This window comes from Myotis lucifugus, unplaced genomic scaffold (genome assembly GCF_000147115.1).
Source record: "Myotis lucifugus unplaced genomic scaffold, Myoluc2.0 scaffold_501, whole genome shotgun sequence".
NCBI lineage: Eukaryota > Metazoa > Chordata > Mammalia > Chiroptera > Vespertilionidae > Myotis > Myotis lucifugus.
In genome coordinates this window covers 346,127-368,368 of record NW_005871549.1, presented here as the reverse complement: position 1 = coordinate 368,368, position 22,242 = coordinate 346,127, and the positions used below count along the sequence as shown (strand labels likewise).

General features: G+C 57.3%; 1 protein-coding gene across 1 annotated transcript in view; it reads right to left on the bottom strand.

The window, feature by feature from the left end:
* Positions 1 to 22,242, bottom strand: part of DISP3 (dispatched RND transporter family member 3) — a 43,280-nt gene that overhangs the window by 5,151 nt on the left and 15,887 nt on the right. The window contains exons 2-17 of the mRNA XM_006103719.3: positions 19,280 to 20,366; positions 18,411 to 18,630; positions 15,630 to 15,766; positions 14,617 to 14,751; positions 13,923 to 14,083; positions 11,802 to 11,941; positions 9,833 to 9,981; positions 9,451 to 9,612; positions 8,489 to 8,650; positions 6,751 to 6,864; positions 5,696 to 5,832; positions 4,418 to 4,602; positions 2,150 to 2,280; positions 1,898 to 2,070; positions 1,026 to 1,152; positions 387 to 532 (exon numbers count right to left, since the gene is read on the bottom strand). Of these exons, the coding sequence (XP_006103781.1) occupies positions 387 to 532; positions 1,026 to 1,152; positions 1,898 to 2,070; positions 2,150 to 2,280; positions 4,418 to 4,602; positions 5,696 to 5,832; positions 6,751 to 6,864; positions 8,489 to 8,650; positions 9,451 to 9,612; positions 9,833 to 9,981; positions 11,802 to 11,941; positions 13,923 to 14,083; positions 14,617 to 14,751; positions 15,630 to 15,766; positions 18,411 to 18,630; positions 19,280 to 20,363 (3,363 nt within the window). The 5' untranslated portion in view covers positions 20,364 to 20,366. The remainder of the gene's footprint in view (positions 1 to 386; positions 533 to 1,025; positions 1,153 to 1,897; positions 2,071 to 2,149; positions 2,281 to 4,417; positions 4,603 to 5,695; positions 5,833 to 6,750; positions 6,865 to 8,488; positions 8,651 to 9,450; positions 9,613 to 9,832; positions 9,982 to 11,801; positions 11,942 to 13,922; positions 14,084 to 14,616; positions 14,752 to 15,629; positions 15,767 to 18,410; positions 18,631 to 19,279; positions 20,367 to 22,242) is intronic.

The window sequence follows — 22,242 nt, the reverse complement described above, 5'->3', positions numbered from 1 at the left end:
TCCCAGGTTCGATTCTGGTCAAGGGCACATATCTCAAGTTGCAGGCTCCTCCCTGGCCGGGGCCCTGATCAGGGCTCATGCAGGAGGCAACCAATCAATGTGTTTCTCTCACATCGATGTTTCTCTCTGTCTTTCCCTCTCTCTTCCACTCTCTCTAAAAACCAATGGAAAAATATCCTCGGGTGAGGATTAACAAAAAAAGAAAAAAGAAAGAAAGGCCGAGCTCTGCGGCTCTGTGGTTTGGCCTCCACCTGAGCTCACTCACAGGTGACCTGGACGAGCAGTCTCACCCCTCTGGGCCTGTATCCCCTTCTTAGAGCAAGCTCTCTGCTCTGGGACAAGGGCCAGGGACCAGGGGGACGCATGGGAGGCCACCGGGGGCTCACCGACTCAAAGGCCATGGAGATCCACTGCACGCGCCCCTCCTTGACGCCCACGGCCCCGTGCGACAGCTGCCCCGGGAGCAGGTTGGGTTCAGGCAGCTCCTTGCACTCAGGGTGCAGCATCTGCAGGAAGGCGGAGATGCTGTAGCCTGCGGGGAGGAGGAGAGAGAGGAGGCGGTTACCTGGGAGGGCACCCCACCCCCGGCCGCCCCTCCCACCGTGCACTCGTGCTCACCCTTGTGTGTGCGCGTGTGGGAGGGGCACACGCCCTCCCTCTAACCTCCAGGTTTAAAGTGTGTGTAACCATTGGCAACGTCATTGGGAACCCACAACACCCATCTGCCCCCAGGGTGGAGAGTGACGTCTTGTGCCCTCTCAGGGAGGCCTGGGGGCACCTGTGGGCCAGCCCATGCCCCCAATTTTGGAAAAGCTACACCTGCAGGTGTGCCCACGCACACACCTGTCACCACACACGGCACCTCTGGGCCAATTCCCATTCACACATGAGCCCATCACACATGAGACACACAAATGTTCACACAGCCCCGACCCCAGTGTGGACACTCAAGCACCCATGCATGTCTGCAGATACCCTGGTGCCCCCAGTGCCTCCTCCCTCTGAGGGCCTGGCTCCCCACACACCTGAGGGCAGGCACTGGGCCCCGCCTGGCTTCACCAGCTCCAAGTTCCCCGCGATGGCCTTGCAGAGGCGGCACAGGTGCCCAATTTCTTTGAAGAGGTCAAAGCCGCTGTCATAGATGACGCTGCCCTTTCCCAAGGAGACACAAGCGGCGCAGGCCGCTCAGTGAGTCGGGAACGCAGCCCTGGGTCCCTTAGTCTCACCTCCTTGCTTCCACTCACCCCCCACCAGCTTCCTGCTTTCTCCTCCCCCTCCCTACAGCCAAACCCCTCACATCCTCCCTGGCAGGCGGCCTGTTCTCCTCCCAGCCTCCCAGCCTCCTCTGAACACCACGACTCTCAGGCTGGCCTGAGCAGACAGATCTCCGGCACCCCCAACCCCGGCTCCCCAAAGGACTTCCTGTCTGACCCTGGACTCGCAGGTGGACTGACTGCTCAAGGCAGCGGTCCGATCGCACCACGTCCAGTCCTTCCTCCCACATGCCCCGCTCCCACTGCGTGCCAGGAACACACCTCGTCACAGCCCCATCAGCCTTCTCCCCTCAAATGCCCGAGAGCCCAGCACAGAACACAAACGCGTACGAGGGGAGAGAGACCCCACAGGCAGGGACCCTGCAGCCGAAGGGCAGGCAGCTTTGCACCTGTATTATCTTCATCTCCACGCCAGCCCCCATGGCGAGGGACAGCCAACTCAGACCCCAATGTATCCAGATTCCTGGGTGATTCTGAGACCTCAACTCTGCTCAGTCCTCAAAAGAAACGATAGCCAGGGGCTGCGGGGGTCCTGCCGGCCTGGGGAGGGCGTGTGGAGGGCTGGGGGGGTGGCCTCTGAGCAAGCCTGCTTAGTCGGGCCCTTCGGCACCTGGTCCACGTACCGGGTCTCCGATGACGTGGTTGTCCACCTGTCGAGTGCGGTTGATGCCCACGATGCCGAAGACCACGAAGACCATGGCCCCCGTGTCCACCAGCGGCCGCACCGCCGGCTTCCCGCAGCCCGTGTTCACGCAGGGGTTGAAGCCAAAAGTGGCCGAGAGGCGGGCCCTGGGCCCTGCAGGGGAGTCACAGTTGTACCGGAGGCGGGCCCAGCCCCCCCCCAGGCTCCACTGTGGTCTCCCCCCCACAAGTACCTTTCTCACTGGGCACATAGAAGAAGCCTTTGGTGGGCCCGTCGGGGCTGGAGCTGAGCAGGCAGCCGGGAGGCGTCGCGCACACGCGCCCGTGGAAAGGTGGCCTGTGGTACTGTGCAAAGTACAGCTTCCTGTGGAGGCAAGGAGGCCGGACTGAGGCCAGGGAGGATAGGACTGAGGCCAGGAAGGCTGGACTGAGGCCTGGAAGGCTGGGAGGACTCGAGGAGGCCGGACTGAGGCCAGGGAGGCTGGGAGGACTCGGGGAGGCCAGACTGAGGCCAGGGAGGCTGGGAGGACTCGGGGAGGCGAGGCAAGTGCGGTCATGTGTGGGGTTGGAAGAATGCAGGGGATGGATGAGGACTCCCCCAGCACAGGGATTTGGCCTCCAGTTGGGGGTTGGGGATTGGAGGCCAAAGCCCACTGTATGGGCCTGCTCAAGGCCCTTCCCTACCTACATGAGTGTCTCCCCACCTGTGGCCTGAGGGGTGCAGGATACCAACAGTTTCCCAACTGCCCTCTAGGGGGTGCAAGAGTTCACAGAGGGGTCCAAGGCCAGCCTTGAGGGTCCCTGCTCAGGAGCTCCCTGATACTGTCTCACCTCAACCTCAACAGTTAAGGGGACTCAAGAGTCTGCCTTGAAGAAAGGGTTCTATGGTCAGTTTGCTGGCCACTGGACCTGATGTAGCTCAAGGTTCTTTCTAGAATGTTTTAAGCTGGTCCAGGAAGCCTGCCCCCAGTCGCTGTGGTGTACATGCAGAGGGGGCAGAGTGGGGGGAGGATGGGCAGAGGGACCCCCGTCCCTGAGCCAAGGTGCCCAGAGAAAGGACCCAGCAAGCCCTCCTGCTCACCCCTTGCCTCCCGCCTCACCCCTTGGTCCTAGGAGGATCTCAGCCTTGAGTGGGGGCTGGATGTCCTGGGGCCAGGCCGCCAGAGACCTCAGCCCCGGGCGTCCACGTGTGGGGGCCCCTCACTGCTCTCTAGACCAGGGCAGCCTGGCCTCCTGTCGGAGCGCGTGTCATAATTTGTAATGACATCGAGGTTGACTTGTTAGCAGCTGCCTCCCGCTAGTGGGCCCAAGGGCAGTGGGCAGCTGTCTCGTTCACCACTGTCCCCCCTGTACCCCCAGCACCTGCAGTGTTTGCTAAATGAATGAATGGAGAAAAGCAGAGACCCTCGGCTGCCACAACTCATTGGACAAGTGCATGCGGGGGCCTGGCCCAGAACTCGGGATGCAACCTGAGAAAAGACACCCCCAGCTGCTCAGGATGCCCCCAGCTGCCTCAAGATGCCCCCAGCTGGCTCCAGATGCCCCCAGCTGCTCAGGATACCCCAGCTGCCTCAAGATGCCCCCAGCTGGCTCCAGATGCCCCCAGCTGCCTCACGATGTCCCCAGCTAGCTCCAGATGCCCCCAGCTGCCTCAAGATGCCCCCAGCTGCTCAGGATGCGCCCAGCTGCCTCGGGATGCCCCCAGCTGCTCATGATGCCCCCATCTGCCTCGGGATGCCCCCAGCTGGTTCCTGATGCCCGAGGCACAGAATGCAGTGAAGCGTTTGGGGCACTTAGATCAAGCCAGGCAGAGGCAGGGCCTGCGCATACAGTAGGGAAACACAACAGCCGGTCCCTCCTGTCACCTTGCAGCCTGAGGAGGGACACTAAATATTTCCTGAATTAGTGATATATGGAGAGTGTTGAAGTGCCTGGGAGAGGAAGTGCGGAGTGTATTCATTCAGCAGCCAGCTACCAAGTGTTTCTGGAGCCTGGACCAACAGTGCCCGCTGCTGGGTGTGCCGGGCTCCTGAGTAGGTCAGTAAGATCCCAGGTGGTGACGGGGCCAGAGAGCGATGAGAGACCAGGTGTGGCTATTTTAACTGGGGAGGGAGCTGTGGTCTGAGACAGCCTCTCCCGGGGGCTGAGGCCTGATTCTTCAGAAGAAGTCGGCCCCACGAGGAGCTGGGGAACAGCATTGTAGGCAGAGGGAACGGCAAACGCAAAGGCTCTGGGACGGGAGCTGCCTGCCCTGCTGAGGAACAGCGAGGAGGCCTCGTGCCCATCGCGAGGGAGGGAGGCAGATGGGGAGCAGGCCACGCTGCCATCTTTCCGGAGTCCCCACGCCCCTGTCCTGGGCAGAGCCATATCTGAACAGATGTGCAGAAAGGGACACGGGTTTCTTAAAGGCACCTGCTGGCTAGAGGGGCAGAGAGAGGGAGAGAGGGAGGGAGGGGAGGGGGCGGGGCCGGTGGCAGCAGGCTCATCTGCGAGGCTGTTACCGGGTGTGCTGCTGCTCCTGGGCGGCCACGTAGAAGCTGAAGTCGAACTTCCAGCCCCGCTTGGCGTCGCAGGCCAAGGTCGTCACCATCCACCTGCGGGCGGGGCTCGCCGCCTGGAGCTGCCCTACTGTAGACATACAAGCGGTCAGCTTCCTGGTGAAGTTACCAAAAGGCGCTCTATACACCTAGCAGTGGATCGACAGAGACAAGACACGTGACTCCGGGAGGCTGCCTCGGCCTGCGCCCAGCCTCAGGCTCCGGCCCCTCCCTCCTCTGCCTGTCCCACCGGGTCCCGGCCCCCCGAGTGGAGTGGACGAGAGAGCTTTGGGCAGAAACACAGGAGGCCTGGGTTCGAGTTGGAAAATCGGGCAAATCCTCCCTTCCCTCTCTGGGCCTCAGTCTTTCCTTCAACTGGGCATCTCTTCCATGCCAGGCCCTGAGCTGGCTCTGAGAACACAGTGAGCAAGGTGGGCGTGGTCCCTGCCCTCATGACCTGCGATTACCACAGCTGTAGGTTCTTTTAAGGGCCAGGAATTAAACAATCATGATGAGACAGGATAAACCGGCAGGGGAAGAGGAGGGCAGACCAAGAAGGATGGCCAGGACAGGGCTCCATGGCAGCTGATGCTTTAAGCTGGAAGGAACGTTTTCTAGTGGGAACAGCAATGCAAAGGCTCAGAGTCAGGAAATGCCTCAGACACCTCATCTTTCAAATGGACAAATGTGCTGACACATGTTAAGTGTCACTTTGGAGGGTGTAACATGTTAAAGAAACGATTCCTGCGAAGGAAAAACTGGAGGCCTGGGCTGGCCTTTGGAGGCTTTTTCTGGGGCTATGGAGCAGCCACCAAGAACAACAGTCTAACGAGTGGCTACCACTCATTGAGCACTAACTAGGCTCCAGATGGTACGCAATGCACAGACCTTACCTCATGCACCTCCAGCAACCCTGGCTGCTACTTTTCATATCCCCATTTCACAGGTGAGAAAACTGAGGCTCAGAGAGACTAAGTAATCAGCCCAAAGACACACAGAGCATACATGGCAGAGCCAAGACTCGAACCCAGGCCTGGCTGACTCGGTAGCCCATGCTCTCGCCACTCCGTGGGTCCCTGCCACAGACCTGGCTACTGGCGGGAGAGACTCCTCATCGGCCTGCAGTAGCTCCAGCCTCACAGACCCGGCCTCCCCCTCCCTGTGCGGCCAGTGCCCATCAGTGTGGCACTGAGGGCCCCTCCCCTGGTCGTGGTGGCTCACTTCACGGCAGCCCGGGCTTACCTGGAAGGAGGGCACCTCCCCGTCCCCAGGGGACACGATCTGCCAGGGGGCAGGCAGGCTGGCGTTGAGGGAGAACCTGTAGACAGCCGGGCGGCCTTTACTCTTCACCTTGGACACGTACACGGTGCCCGGGGAGTCTAGGGGACAAGGGAGGGTTGGAGGGGGCGGAGTTACTGGGACTGGCTCCCCCTGACCCTGGAGCAGTCCTCCCTCTGCTGACTGAGGAGCCGAGCCCTGACCTTGGTGGTGGTCACCAGGATGAGGTGGCTGCACGGACAGTGGGGGACGAGGTGGTGGTCAGCGGTTTCGGGAGGGGAGAGGGAGTGGCAGCGATAGGAATTGTTGGTGGAGATGAGTCGGCATGGACTAGACCAGTGGTCAGCAAACTCATTAGTCAACAGAGCCAACTATCAACAGTACAACAATTGAAATTTCTTTTGAGAGCCATATTTTTTAAACTTAAACTATATAGGTAGGTACATTGTTATCAACTTAATGAGGGTACTCCTAAGGCTTAGGAAGAGCCACACTCAAGGGGCCAAAGAGCCGCATGTGGCTCGCGAGCCGCAGTTTGCCGACCACGGGCACTAGGGGAATGAGTGACGCCAGTGATGGGAGCAGTGTGAACGGTGGGACTGGGGCTGCTAAGGACAATGGTGGGCACAGAGGGGGTGACCATGGTCATATAGAACTGCCCTGTGGGGCACTTAACTCCGACACGTGTCCTAGCACCCCGGCTCTGATGGAGACCCCAGTGTCGGGAAGCCCCTGCCCTCCGCCACTCGGGATGGGTTTGGTGCACAGGGCAGGTTCACGGGCACCACAGCTGGGCTGGAGCGGTGGCAGGAGGGGAGCCCACAGCTGGCTGGGCACAGCTGGTGGGACAGGGGCGGAGGGCCCAGTTCACCCTGAGTCCACCCGCCACCCAGTCCCTCCACAGCGACCCAAGAACACAGGCTCTTGTCCCACCGCCTGCTCTCCTCATGGGCTCCCACGCCCTAGCACCGCAGGGTCTCCCGACACCCCCACCCCAGGCAGCCCCCACGCCCACTGACCCTGCGGGGTGACCTCCGGCCGGCTGGCCCACAGGACCCCGGAGCCCCGCTTCTTCTTCTCCAGGGACGTCCGGATGTTGTTCTGCAGGCTGTGCGGCTTCTCCTGGAACAGACCTACCCCCACCCCCGAGCTGGGTCAGGGGCAGCAGGGCCGGCCTGGCTGGGCCCGGCGGGGGCGGGCAGGGGCGGGGATCGGTGACAACCCCACGGACTTGGAGCCCAGGGCCCTCAGCTTGGGGAGAGGGAGTGTCAGGGGTCTGAAAGAAATTAAGTGGAACTAAAAGAAATAAAAGACATTGAATAGTGAATGTACAGGAATCTTAAGGCAAGAGAAAGGCAGCCGCCAGCCAGAGCCTTCTGAAGCTTCCCCCCCTCCTCGCCGGGCCTCACTCCCCTCCTGTCAGATGGGTGACACCGACCTCCAGGGGGGGCTGAGGACCACGGGGACGCTGCTTCTCATGCTCTTCGCTGGCAATAGATGCTCAATTAGAGCACTTATAGGGGCAGCCAGAAACGGATGTACCCAGCTTGCTCTCCTGTTTTGCCCAAGCATTGCAGATGGGTGTTGTTTGTTAATGAGAGAAACGTCACACCTCCAAAAAGTTAATCCTCACAACACTCCTAGGAGGTCGCTGTAATTAACCCCATTGGACGGGGAAGAAAGCGGAGGGTCCGGGAGGTTGCGGGACCTGCAGAGGAGCCGAGAGGCTGAGAGCCCCAGGAGGGCCCGGCCTTGTCTGCCCCTAAAGCCTTTTTGCTACAATCAGGAGGGGTCCCTTTAAGAGGCAGCCCGGAGAGCTAAGAGACAGGGTCACCCTGGGGTCTGTCCCTCTGTGACATGGGAGTGGACGCAGCTCGTGCCCTCCTGGCCCCGAGGGATCGCAGGAGCCCTGGGAGCAGCGGTGATCGCGGAGCTTAATCTGTGTGCCCAGGCGGCAGGAGAGGAGCCGGGATGTGGCCCGGGCTGGCTCCAATCTAGGAGGGGCTCTGCGGGCACCTCTCCGAGCTGCAGTCAATTATCATGCGTTTGGCTGATGCCATTACCGAGGGGAGGCCAAGTCAGTGCGAACACCGTCCTAATTAGACGAAGGCAATTACAGCAGCCAGCGATCTCCTCCCAGGAGCCGGCGCAGTCGCCCAAGCATCTTCTCATTTGGTTTCTAACGGCCCAATCAAAGCTGGGTGACCTTGGGTCGACCCCCCCTGCCCTAACCCCGACTTCAGGCTCCCCTCTGTAAAATGAGGGCCTGGCCCAGGATCTCTAAGGCAAGGAGACATGTTTGTCTCACCACCTTGCTCATCCTGGACATGCACTGTCACTAAGTCCTATGGATCTCACACCCTGAATGTCTCTTGACCCCACTGCCACCATCAGCGTGCTGGCCCCAGCCCCCCACCGTCCCTCCCTTCCAGCCTGGCTAACCCCTTCCCATTCCTCCAGTCTCAGCTTAGACGCTGCCTCCTCCGGGAAGCCTTCCATGATGCTGCGCTCCACAGTCACCCTGTTCTTCCTCCATCACAGCTCAGATCTACTATGACAATGGCTGGCCGCTAGCAGTGGGACGAACCCTGAGCTTAGGAAGCCGGTCCTACCTGTTCCGGTCTCCCCAGCGCCAGGCAGCCGACACCCAGGACGCATTTGTTTAATGAAATGTGGGAACACGGAGCGTGGGCCTCATGTCTTTCAGGCTAACACTCCTTGAGGCCCCGCAGGGGACCCCCAGATGGGAACCCTCACCTGAACAGGTGATACAGGAGATGCCCTCCGCGCTCAGGTTGTACTTGAGGTCCAGCAGCACCTGGATGTTGGTATCGGGCCGGAAGAGCAGGGGGGCCCGGCTGGCGGGGCGGAGCCGGCTGGCGAACACCAGGGACAGGATGAGGATGGAGACAAAGAGGCCTGCGAGGGAAGGACGCCACACTAGGCGGGGCTGGGGCTCCGGCGAGGCCTCCAGAGCCTTGGCAAAGGGCTGCTCCCTTCATGGGGGACAGGGGGCAGGGTCTCCCATGGAGGGGGCAGACCCCACATGCCAGCCTGTGGGTGGAGCTTGCTAGGGAACAGTCCTCCAGGGGTGGGGGTTGCTTGTTATGCGTCACTTGGGAATCAGACTATAAGCCACAAGCTCACACTCCTGGACAAGCAGTCACCATCTCAGCGCATTTAGTTTATAGAGAGCTGGCTCGTCCAGTGTTTGCACACAACCCTAAATACCGTCTCTGATAATGAGGATAATAATAATGGCACTTGGAGTTTATTGAGCACTTACTGCATGCCGTGCGCTGGGCTTTAGTACATGCCCTGTGCCATGCCTTCCAAGTGCCACAGAGACAGACCCTGTAATTATCTTCAACCACAGGACGGGAAACTGAGGCGCAGGCTGGTGGACATAGCCAAGGTCGCACAGCTAGCACAGGGTACAATGAGGAGTCCAACTCGGCCGAGCTGGTCTAACTTCAGAGCCCAACATGATGACTGGCGCATAGTAGGTGCTCAATAAACAAAAGCTGTTGAGAACCAGCTTCACTGGACACAGGAAGGAGGTGAGGCTCAGGGCGACCCAGGTCTCTGACCTCTCGCTCATTTGCAGGACGGGGTGGGGTCCCAGTGCCTACATGTCCTTTGGGGGAGTCTGCTCCCCACACTCTGACACTGGGTAGAGGTTATAAGATAGAGGGGGAGGAGGGGAGGGGTCCACTTACCCACAATCACCCAGCGGCTCTTGACGGCTGACCACAGGACCCAGTGGTGCAGCAGCTCCTGCAGCTGAGCGATGAGCTGCCCCCGGCTGCCCCTGTCAGGGACGGGCTGCAGGCCGGTGGGGGGCACAGACACCAAAGACACGTCCCCCAGCTCCAGAGACACTGCCGGGCAGAGCGGGGGCCTGTGAGAGGCCTGGCCCAGACCCGAGTCAAAGCCCGCCCTGTCTCCACCCTCTCCGGGGAAGCCCAAATGCTCGATGGGGAGCCCCCAGGCCATTGGCCCAGCCCCCTGCCTCAGGGCCAGCCCTTCCTCAAACCATCTTGTCCAGAGTCACTCCCCTGGCCGAGGCCTCGCCAGGGTCAGGCCTGCGCCACCTCTTACCTGGCTCCTCCTCTACATTCAGCAAGGGGATGTCATCGTCCAGGTAGGGCAGGGGGCCCTGGGCGGGGCCACCCCCGGCCCGCTCCGGAGTGGCGAACACGTCCCCGGGGAAGTGCAGGGAGCTCTTGCGGCCACACTTCTGGTGGCAGCTAGGGAGAGAGTGGGGAGAGGGGTGAGCCCCGATGGTCTGGGTGTCCGGGGAGGCTGGGGCCGGGTCCTGGCGACCACAGGAACCCAGGTCTCACGCCGCCGCTGTCATCTCACCCGGCACATTCACCGTGGACTCCAGAAACCTGCCCTGGCTGCCTTCCGTCACCTAGCAACTCCTCTGAGGGACAAATAGTGACCAAGCAGCCAGTACCCAGGGAGCGGGGATGACAACATGCAGACCCCCGCCCATCACGGTGACCAAAGCAAGGGTCCTGCTGTGCTGGCCCAGGCCCCGGGGCCCTGACCCGGGAGGAGAAGGAAGTGGGGAGGGCTGAGCGTGTGGCCACGGCCTTGGTGGAGAGAATGTGGGGGAGACGAGGCTCACCCCAGGAACACGACTAATGCGCCCGGCGAGCATAAAGAGTGCTCGGTGCCAGGCAGCAGCTATCAGCCCCAGGTGAATTCTCTCACTTAATCCTCACAGGAATCCTGCCCAGGAATTACACTCGTTTCACCGACACAGACAAGCCAGCTGAGACGCAGGGAGGTTGAGTCCTACGCCCGAGGTCCCAGCTGCCGAGCAAAGAGGCTGAGGCCGGAGCCCAGGGCTGGGCAGACTGCCCACTGCATCCACTGTGTCCCCGGCCCCAACCTGGGGCTGGGGGTGAAGATGGAGATGGGGGGCATATTTGTTATCTCTGTGGAGTTTAGAAAAATGCATCCTTCCCCAAGGCTTTTTGCCTCTGTCCTGAAACTGTCATAGAAATAGCCAAATGAGGCCCAGCTGGTGTGGCTTAGTGGTTAAGCGTGGACCCATGAACCAAGAGGTTACTGGTGCAACTCCCTGTCAGGGCACAGGCCCAGGTTGTGGGCTCGATCCCCAGTAGGGGGCGTGCAGGAGGCAGCCAATCGATGCTTCTCTCTCATCGATGTTTCTATCTATCCTCCATTCCTCTCTCTCTAAAATCAATAAAAACATTTTAAAAAAGAAATAGTCAGATGTGAATGCCCACAGTGCACGGCAGTGCCTCGGCTGGAGTGGCCTTGGGCAGTGCCCAGCCCGCACCACCACCCATGAGCTGTAAAGCCTGAACCCTGAGCTGGGCTTCCAACCCTTTCCTACCACTCCTGGCTCACCGTCAGGAGGACATGGCACAGACCCCCGACGTTCCTGCCTTTGTGTGTCCTGCCCCCAGGCCAGAGACCCTCCCTCATTCCTCAGTATCCCAAGCCGAGGCAGACCCCGGGCCAGACTCCATTCCCTTTCTCCCCTCCCTCTTTCCCTTCCTTCCCTGGCCACCCGACCAACGAGATCTGAGCCCTCAGCTCCCCGCAGCAACTCTGGGCTCACCTGTCCGACTTGGCACACGGCTCCTGTGTCTACATATTGTTTCTCCACCAAGACCAGAGCCTTGGGGGCATTTAACATGCTGACTAAGAGCCTGGGAACCAGGGTCAGGTTGTCTTGGGTTTATTCGGCTCTGCTGCCTACTAAGTGGGTGACCTGGAGAAACGTGCTTAACCTCCCCAAGCCCTTGTTTCCTCATCTGTAAAATGGGCAGAATGAGGGGAACCAGCTCCCTGGGTCCCGGGGGGAGGAGGGGGGTGTCAATATGATCGGTACCAAAGCGCTTTGCCCACTTCCTGGCACCCAGCAGGTGGTCACAAGTGGGACCCTCCCGACAGGGTTCTCTTCTCCTTCCTTGTCCCCTGGGCAGCGTAGGATTGGGCATACAAAAGGGGCTCAAAAACGAATCAAAAGGGACAGTTAAGGATATTCAGGGAGAGGACAGGCCCCCACCCCACCTGCCCAGCTCACCTGGTCTGGCAGGCGCCCTCTAGTGGTGCCATGTAAAGACTCCAGATGCCCAGGGCCGCAGGCATGGTGAAGAGCACAGCCAGCCAGCAGCAGGACACGATGAGGGACATGAACAGGCCAAAGTCATGGACGGCCGGGATCTGGCGATGGAGAGGTAGAAGAGATGAGGAGGCAGAAGGATGTGGGGCTGGTCAGGCCTGGAGCCCAGGGGCCTGCGGACTCTACAGCCAAAGGCACTCAGGACCCCAGACCACTCCACTCCCTAAGGCAGGACAAGGAGGCCTGGCTGCTGGGATGGCGGCCACTGGCCCAGGAGGACATCGGAAGGCAAGGGCTGGTCCAGGGGACACAACAGGGGAGGGAGAGAAGGCTCCTGTCTGCGCTGCAGCCCACCGCCTAGAACAGTGCCTGGCATAGAGCAAGCGCGATCACCGTCATCACATGAATGACTGGGAGCCAGACACACCCCCTTAGACCAGGCCATGCGTTAGTGAGTGGGAAGGGAGCGAACGCTGCCATGTGACAGAAAGAGGGAGCCCGGGGCCTCGGAGCAATGGGTGTGCTCCAGAATTGTTACAGGGACCGGCACGGGAGAAAACCGTAGGCAACAAGCAGACAAGCCTTCACTGCTTGTGAAACACTTTCATAGTCATCTCATTCCAGTCCCCACCTAACCCACACATGAGGAAAGTGAGGCTCAGAGAGGTTAACAACCTGCCTAAGGTCACACAGCCAGCAAACAGCAGGGCTGGGCTTTGGACTCAGCTCTGCCTGCTTCCTGGATGTGGTTCTCTAGGAAGGCCTGGATTATCCCAAAGCATCTAGTGCAGCGGTTCTCAACCTGTGGGTCGAGACCCCTTTGGCGGTCGAACGACCCTTTCACAGGGGTCGCCTAAGACCATCCTGCATATCAGATATTTACATTACGATTCATAACAGTAGCAACATTACAGTTATGAAGTAGCAACGAAAATAATTGTATGGTTGGGTCACAACATGAGGAACTGTATTTAAAGGGCCAGAAGGTTGAGAACCACTGCTCTAGCGGTTTCTTGTGGAGAGCGGGTACAGCGTTTGGACAGGTTCAAGCCTGGGACTAATGAGAGGGCACGATCCTCTCGTGGCAAAGCCACGTGCAAGTCCCAGCACAATTATAGCCAAAGGCGATAGTTGTAAGCTTGACCTTATGGTCCGAACCTGTGTTCCCACGTGGCTGAGTGATATGGGCTGCGGGAGGTGCAGCAAGTAAACAAAGCTTGATCCGGTGCATGTAATTGAGTAGATTCGAAACCGCGAGAACATTGTAAACATCTTGACCACGCCCTTATGGAATCTGCTATAAAATAAAGACTCGGCTTGCAGGCTGTGGCGCTGTCTCTCCATCAGAGAGGGCGGCGCCCCACCCAGCCCCAGCTTTATTCCCTTGTCCGTCTTTTCTAAATCTTCACCACCCCCACTCAGGTTCACCCATGGCCGTGCCGGCTCGGCATAGTTTCTAAATGGGATGCTCAGCCCAGGCGATGAAACCCCTCAGGAACTCGAGCAGGGTCACTGCTTTCAGGTTCTATCAGCACCAACAGCCCGGCCCAAACTCAGAGCCTTCTCCTGAGCCCAACTCAGAAGCCCAGAGGAGCATGGGGCCAGCCAAAGGACGGTCAGTGTGAGTGATGACAACGCAGTATCAAGCCCATGGGTAGAAAGAGCCAGTGGTCAGGCTCACCAGTTACCAGCTGTGTGACCTTGGAGAAGTCACCTTACCTCTCTGGGCCTCAGTTTATCTATTAGGAAAACAGGGATGTAATGATGTCTTTGTCACAAGTATATCACGAGGACTAAATGCAAAAGAGCTTTGGAAACAGCCAAATGCCCTTCAGGGCAGATGCTGGATTACTATTAATGAGCATCAATAATACATTTTATTTGTATTATTATAATCGTCTCATTTGTTAAGTTCTGGTAATCGTGATAAGTAACAAAAATGGATTCTGCCGACATGGCAAGAGCCGGAGAAAAAGGCTGTGTGGCCACAAGAGAAGGGGCGGTGGAAGGAGCAGAGAACGGGGCCAGGGGTGTATGGGAGAGACGGGGAGGCGGGGGCAGGCACAGAGGGCGGTCCCCCACCTGGGAGAAGACGTTGGCTGCGTAGGCGGCGGCCGTGGTCAGGGAGGTGAAGAAGGTGGCCTTGCCTGCCGTCTGGATGGTGTGGATCATCCGAAGCTGAGGGTCCTCCAGGTGGGTGGCCTGGCGGTAGGTGTTGATGAACACAAAGACGTCGTCCACACCTGCAGGAGGGAGTCCCGGGCCAGCGGGGCAGGCTCAGGATCACTCTGCTGTCTCCAGGATCAGACCCAGGCTGGGCCTAGCCCAACCAGGAGGGGACCCCTGAGAGGTCAAGCTCCAGGGAAATCCTGCTTCTCAGGTTGGAGTTTGGAAAGACCCATCTGACCCTTGGGTCCACCCATCAGGAGTCCAAGCCCCATCCTCCGTGCTCTTTGGCCACACCCCACTCCCACAATGAGGTTCCTTCTTCCAAATCTTTGCCTCCTTCCCACCTCTGCTAGACTTCCCCCACCATTCTTCACCTCTATCCAGCAGACTCACCTGCTCCTCCCACCCTTGGGGGTTCCACCACCATATGCCAGGGCTCTGCTCCTCACCCATATTCTACCTCCCACCACACTCGGAGGCTTTGAGGTCTGAGAGGGACTTTCTGGAGACTCCACAGGAGCCACGCTTTGCATCCAGGGATAAGGCCCTTTCTGGGGCAGAGTTCTCAAGTGGGAAGCCCGTCGCTATGGCAACGGGGGCAACTCACCGATGCCCACTATCACGAAGGCAGCCACGCCGTTGAGGATGCCCAAGTACTGAACACCAAAGACCACGTGGTACAGGAAGAGTGCCACCAGACAGCTGAGGCCAATGCTGGCGATCCCAAAGAAGGACAGGAACACTGGGTGGGGCAAGGGGACAGGGGATACAGTGGGGGGGACCCCATGGAACACACCCCCTCTTTAGTGTCCCTGACCATGGCTGGTCCTGCCTCACGTCTGCCCCCCACCATGGAGTACTCTTCAGCACCCCCTCCATGCCCAGCATAGTTCTCCATACCCAGAGAAGGGGCTAAACCAGAGACCCGAGTAGCAGAGGAAGCCATCTCTGAGTAAGGCAGTTTGCTCAAGGGCCCTCATCTTTGCAGAACTTATCTCAAGGGCCATTAGGAAATGGCAAACATTACATATTTATTTTGTGCCTGCCATCCCAGTAGGCAAAGGCCCCGTGGGGATAGGCAGTGTGTCTGTGATGTTTTCCACTGGATCCCTGAAACCTTAGAGCATCAGGCACATAGTTGGTACCCAGTTAATATTTGTTATATGGATGAATGAATGAATGTCTTTTTCATTTTCATTTGGGCAATAGAGAGTTCCTACTGAATACATAGTATGAAGAACTAGGGTACATGGGAAGATAGCATTGGAAAAGTACACTGGGGGACAGAAATGTGGCTGATTTGGGACTAAAACAGTGTGCAGAATAATCCATAATAAGGTTCCAATACTCCAGACTCCCCCAAACAAGGTTTCCAGCAAGAACAATAATGGTCAAAGGGCAAAACGTTAAACTGTGTGAGGTCCCGGGAGTGGGGGCCCTTGGGTAAGGCCCACCTGCCTCTGGACCTCAGCCTACCTGCCTGGGGTTGGAAAGTGTTTTCTGAGCAGCCTTCCCCACCAGCTCTGACATGGTGGAGAGAAGACTATTCTGGCATTCTTGAGAAGGAAGGCTTTGTCCAGATAGGAGCTCACTGGGAGGAGACCTCCAGGGAAGCCCTACCTGAGCAGGAGGTGAGGATGTAAACGAGGGCGGCGATGCAGCTGCTGCTGATAAAGGCCAGGAGCATGTCGTTGTTGAAGGTTCTGCGCACCTCATAATCAAAGAGGTCTGTCCCCCCATAAAGAACCTGGACTTTGCTGGGGGAAGGAAGGAACATGGAGAGAGAAAGATGGAAGTGGATTAGAGATGGCTGTCAACACTTGAGGAGCACCAGGAGTTACCCACATAAATGGCAGGTTAGATACAACAGAAGACAGATCAGTGAACTGGAATATCTAGACCCAAACATAAAAGAAAAAAACTAGAGGAGAGCATTTGAAACTCAGTGAAAAGAGCTAACATTCATGTAATTAGAATCCTAAAAGGAAAAGAAACAGAAAGTGAGGGAGAGGCAATATTTGAAGAGACAATAGCCAGGAAATTCCTAAAACTGATTCCAGTTATCAACCCATGGATTCAAGAAGTTCTATGCACCCCAAGCAGAACAAAGAAAACCACACCAACATAAATCATAGTAAGACTGGTGAAACCAAAGACAAAGAGAAATCTTAAAAGCAGCCACAGGAAAAAGGGCAACAAAAAGATGGACAGCTGACTTTCCCACAGAAATGATGGGAGTCAGAACACAATGGATCAACATCTGTAAAGTATTAAAAGAAAATAACTGCCCATTTATGATTCTAAACCAGCAGACATATACTTTAAAAATAAAAGTAAAAGAAGTTTCCTCGGCAAACAAAGGAGAATTTGTCACCAGAAAACCTTTACTAAAAAACACACTAAAGAGAGTTCTTCAGATATAAGGAAAATTATCCCAGAGGGAAACATAAAATTGTAGAAAGTAATGAAGAGCAACAGAAAAGGTAAATATGTGAGTAAATATAAATGAAAACTGACTCAGTAAAATAATACTGTAGTGTCTTTTGAGGTTTAAAATGTATATAGAATTAAAATGCATGCAACAAAAATGCAAAAGGCTGAAGGGTCATAAATGCAGTGAACTGTGTTTAAGATTCTAATATTATCATGGAAGTAGTAAAAGTGACAATTTGTATTATTCTGTAATAAGTCAAGGTGCACGTTACCATCTCTTGGGTAACCAATAATAGAATAATAAAAAAGATTTTATTAATCCAAAGGAAGGTGCTAAGTCACGTCTAGAAGGATCCTGCGTGTCACTACTCCCATGAAGCTCTGGGAGGACAGGAAGGGGGAGAGAGGCTTTTTACCCAGAGCAGGGGTGTTGTCTCAGCAGCTGAGCATATCGGGCGGAGGCATTGGTATCTGAAACGCTGAAGTTCCTTCTACAGCCAGCGCCTCCCAGCTTCCCAACCCAGGCAAGTACCTTTCCCTGGGGCTTCTTCCTCCTCCTTTCCCTCCCCCAGACAAACCCTGCTAAGGTGTTCCTGGCGCCATGCAAGAGGCTAAGCCTGTAGAAATGAGCCAGGAACAATCCCAGTCCTCAACAAACTCACACTCTAGTGCAGCGGTTCTCAACCTGTGGGTCGCGACCCCTTTGGCGGTTGAACGACCCTTTCACAGGGGTCGCCTAAGACCATCCTGCATATCAGATATTTACATTAGGATTCATAACAGTAGCAACATTACAGTTATGAAGTAGCAACGAACATAATTGTATGGTTGGGTCACAACATGAGGAACTGTATTTAAAGGGCCAGAAGGTTGAGAACCACTGCTCTAGTGACATAATTAAACCAGAACTTTCTCCAACTTTAATGTGCAAACAAGTCACCTGGAAATCCTGTAGGTATAGGAAAGGCCTGGAGACTCTGAGATTCTGCATTTCTAACAAGCCCCAGGAGCTGCGGGTGCTGCTGATTTGAGGACTGCCCCTTGAGTGACAAGGAATTAAACAACTAAAATACAGATGGGCAAGGGCTATGATGAAATGGTAGCTCAGAGAGGTGAAGTACATCTCTGAAACTCCCACAGCTGAGTGGAGTAACTGGGATCTGACTGCAGATAGATCTGACTGCAAAGCCTGGGTATGCTCTTTATTGCCTCCCTTAGGGAGAAGGAGGGGGACGGTGGCAGGGGGTAGAAGGGCATTTAATCCAAGCCTCAGGGAAGAATCTTCCCAGACTGGATCTTAGAGGATACACGCGGGTCTGCCTGACAAAGAAGCAGGGCTGGGAGGAGCTCCTAACGCAGCAACTGGCTTATAAAACCCAAGGGTGGGGACTCTGAATGAGAGAGCCTGGGTTTTAACCCCCTCCCACCTCTTGTGGGCTTTGTAATTTTGGACAACCCACTGTCCAATCTCTTAGCTCATTTCCTCCTGACTCTAGAAGGATAGCAGCACTCACCATCCCCATTACACAAGTAGGAAAACTGAGGCCCAGAGAAGTGAAGTGACTTGTCAACTATCTCCCTGGATATAGAGGAAGAGAGGAACTCCTCAATTCCTGGTTAATACTCTTTTAAGAAAGCCCTCAAGCACCATTGCAGGAAAAAAAAAAATCAATACCCAAGACCTCGAGGGCAAGAGTTCTGGGATTTCCTACCTCCTCCAGAGCTGTCAGGCTCACTAACCATTAGTGATGATCAAGAAGAGGAGCCTTTGACCTGTCAGAGGGATAGCGAGGCTATATCTGGCTCTGCCCCTGATTGGACAGAAAGACTTCCTAGGGAAAAGGTTGCAGGGAAGGGGATCTGGGGCTTATGAGAAAGAAGCACCTGGAAACCAATTCCCTATCCTAATATAGCCCTTCCCTGGTGCACGCACGGGCAGGCACACACGGGTGTGGCCGGACCACCCACCTCGTAGACTGCTTGGCCAGCATGGCCACGTAGGTGACCACGAAGCTCTGGAACTTGGCCCGCTGCTCCTCCCAGCGATCGTCCACGGAGTAGTAGTTGGGCAGGGGCGCTCCAAACAGGATCTCACTGCGCAGGAGCGAGCTCTTGAGGTTTTCTGCAGACAGGCCCTCGTCCACGTACCAGTAGAACTCGGGGTGAGTCATGGCCAGCTCTAGGGAACCTGCAGGTGCAGGGGTGGGGGGGGTAGGGGGTAAAGAGCTCAGCAGGTCAACTCCCACCAGCTGTGCATCAGGGTCACCCTCCCCTCCTCAACACCTCGCCCCTTCGAAGGAAATGGGAAACTGCCCCTCGAGCAGCCCCAAGCTGTTCCTAATGGGACAGAGGGATGGTTTAAGGGGGGCGTGGGTAGGTTCTAGGCAGATTAAAGGCGGGACGGCGGAGACTGAGCCTACCCCACGGGCAGGCGGCTCCCACTTAGTTGACATTTTCATTTTTGTTTGAAGCTCAGCTAACTCCAAGGCTCATAGACTAACCCCCAACCCCCCTCCATCCAGGCAGGAGCCCAAACCTCCTTCCTTTCCTGCCCTGGATCTCATCTCACACCCAACCCTGCTACCAACCCTCTCTCACATGGCCCTCGGGCCTGCCCAGCGCTCAGCCCCAGCCTGACTCAGCCTCACAGCCAAGTCCCTCCCCATCCTCCTTCCAGTCCCTGAAGTACTGAACCAAGAGTCAAACCTTCCAAGCAACCCCTCCAAACCCTGTCCCCAGTCCCATTCAGGCCCCATTCCTTACAATTCCCACCCCGAGGCTGCTTCAAACCCTGCCCCTTACAGACCCCACCCCCCACCACACCCTGTCCTGCTCACCCCGGATGTCCGCCAGGTCCTGGCCCATGCCATCGTAGTAGATCTTGCCGCCCCGCTCCGTGGGGAAGAAGTAGGTCATGAGCGAGCTGGGCGGGGAGCAGTAGGAGTAGGAGCCGAGCGGCAGGTCCTTGAGCACCTCGTGGGGCTTCCAGCAGAACTCCCTGAAGCCGGGGTGGTCCATGATTTTGCGCTCAATCTCGTGGATCGTGACCAGGCGTTCGCTGGTGAAAATGTTGCGCTCCGCGTCGCCACGGGCCAGGAAGATGAGCTCGATGCGCCAGTGGGCGTGGGTCTGGGTGTTGGTGCTCACGTAGGAGCGGGAATAGTCCCACCGCGAGGCGCCCCGGCGGGCACGGCTCTGATTGGCCAGGGTGGGCGGGGTCCCCAGCTGGCCCCGCCCATTCCGGTCCAGCCCCTGGGTCAGCGGGGCTTCACTCTGGTTGGCTGCCAGGTCTGCCAGGGTCGATGCGTCTCGAAGACGCCCACTCTGATTGGCTGCTGGCTTCCGGGCGGTGGCGCTGTCCCGCCCCGGGCCTGGGCCACACCCTGGGGCGGCCGGGACCGCGCGTGGGGCCCTGGCCACCCGCTGCGAGCGGTTGCCGAGGTGCAGCTGCTGCAGCTGCTCGGAGATGAGGCGCTGGAGCGTCTCGGAGGTGAAGTCCGCCAAGTCGCGCCGGTTTCGCCCCCAGGAGCCAAACTGGGACTTAAGCGCCAGAGCGAGAGCGTCGAAACGCTGGGAGGCCTCGTGGTTGCGGATCTCAAAGGCGTTGTAGGAGATGTCGATGTCCAGCGGCGGGTAGTAGAGGAACATGAAGGCCGACAGGGCCATGGGGATGCTGCAGCCCAGGAAGAGCACCAGCCCCGCGCAGCACGGGTTGGTGAAGGCCCAGCCCAAGGTGCTCCAGAAGCCGGAGGCGGGGGGCCGGGAGGGCAAGGTCCAGCCGCGCCAGCAACACTGTCCCTCTGCCCCAGCTTGGGGCCCCGGCTTCTGGGCTCTCCTAAAGGCCTCACCCGTCGCTTCCTCGTCTTCCTGCTCCTCCTCTAGCCACACATCCTGCAACAACGGGTCATCCTCTGAGTCCATAGCCTACAGAGGAGGGAGAGGGTCAGCAGGCTGGAGAGAAGGGGAGGAGGGGGTCCGGCTGCAATCGCCCAGGCCTGGGCATTAACCCTGCCAGGTCACAGCTAAGAACAAATACCCCAATGGAATTGCATCAAGCAGTTCAGTTCAATGGAACTGAACTCAACCACATGTGCACAAAACATATATTGAACAACTATAAGGTATCTTCTAGAAGTATGAAGGGAGAGGGAAAGAACTTGATCTTTGGAACAAGATGGACCCTGGTTTGGGTCCTGGCAGTGTGAACATTGGCAAGACAGCGAACCTCTCTGAACCTCAGAGTCTTCGTAAAAGAGAGATGGCCATTCCCGCCTCACACGATTGGAGGGTAGGGGCAGGGTGGAAGCGCTCTGCAGTCTGTGTAGTACATTAGTTATTTTCTGTCACATAAACAGATTTTTTTTTTGTTCCCCCCCCCCCCCTTGGGGAGTGTAAGGTGCCCGGCCATTGCCCATGCAGCTGTGCCAGGGCTAGATGCGGGCCACGGCTCTCCTCAAGAACTCCTCTCAACACCTCCCCGCCCGTCTGTGGGACGCTCGCTGCAGCTGCAGCCACTGTTTGTCAGGCTCAGACCACTTAACATGCAGCTCCAGCAACAGCAAACCTTTGGGCACAGGCAGGGGCCAGGCATCTGTCTCCCGATGACTTGGGAACAAGCAGCAGGGGGGTGGGGGAGGGGGCCTGGCAGGAGAGGGCAGGGCTGGGCAGCTTAAGGACTCCAGCAGGGTGGCCTGAAGGCAAGGAGGCCTCCTGGCATCCCTGGGCAGGGCCTGTCCCCCTTGTCCTGCCTGCCCTCTGTTTGGATGGAGAGAGACTCATTATCCGGTTAGATGTCAGGCAGTGAGAGAAGGAAGCTAATTATGCCAGAGCTGGCTAATTAATGCTGCCTTTCCTATTAACATTCTCTGGAGTGCTTCATTTCAATTAGACAGTCTGTCCGGGTAGAGAGGGGGCTGCCGGGTAGAGAGGGGGCTGCCGTTAGCCCAGAGAAAGTGGGGAACAGAGGGTGAGGGGAAGGAAGGAAACAGAGACAAAGAGCTAGGACAGGGGAGAGATCAGAGAGGAGAGGGGAACTGGGTGGGGGTGGGGGGGCCATAGAGATGCAAATAGAAAAACAAAGAAAGAGATTAACAGAGTGAGGGGGGGCGGGGGAGTATGATGTGCGGTGGGTGGGAGAGGAACTGGGAAAGCAGAAGACTTGCAAGGGAGAGAGGCCTGGAAGGGGCGGGACTGCTCCTGTACTCTGCACGGTTCCTATCAATGAAATAATTAAACTTCCCCTCTGCGGTGCCCTAAAGCGAGCCTGACGAAGACATACTAACCGCAGAGGCTTGATTTGTATTAGCAGAAACTCCCGAGTGTGAGCCGGAGGTGGCTCCGACTCACTCTATCTCCAAAGAGCAAAACCCAGTCTGCACGTGGAGGTGGAAGGAGGGGCCCGTGGAGCCTGGGTCCCATTCCCAGCCTTCAAAGGAAGCTGGTGGTGATGGAGTGGAGAGGGGCAGGGGCCACTTTGGCACTTTTTCTGGGGACCAAGTTCACCCCCCAACCCCCAGTCTCAGCCTCCTTTCAGGGTATAGGTTTACAATGCGTTCATCTGTTAGGATGTCAAAGGCCAGGATTCTGGGTCTGTCCCAGCAGCACTCCTTGGGTGATTTGGGGGCCCCTCTATTCCACTGCTGCTCCCCTAGGAATGCCACTCCCTTTCCCAGCTGTCCAAATCTAAAGCATCTTTAAAGGCCGTACTCAAGTGTCACCTCTGCCAAGAAGCCCTCTCAAATCTGAACACACTCCCCTGCCCCCCAGTGCTGGTGGGTAAAGATGACTTAGGAATGGAGAG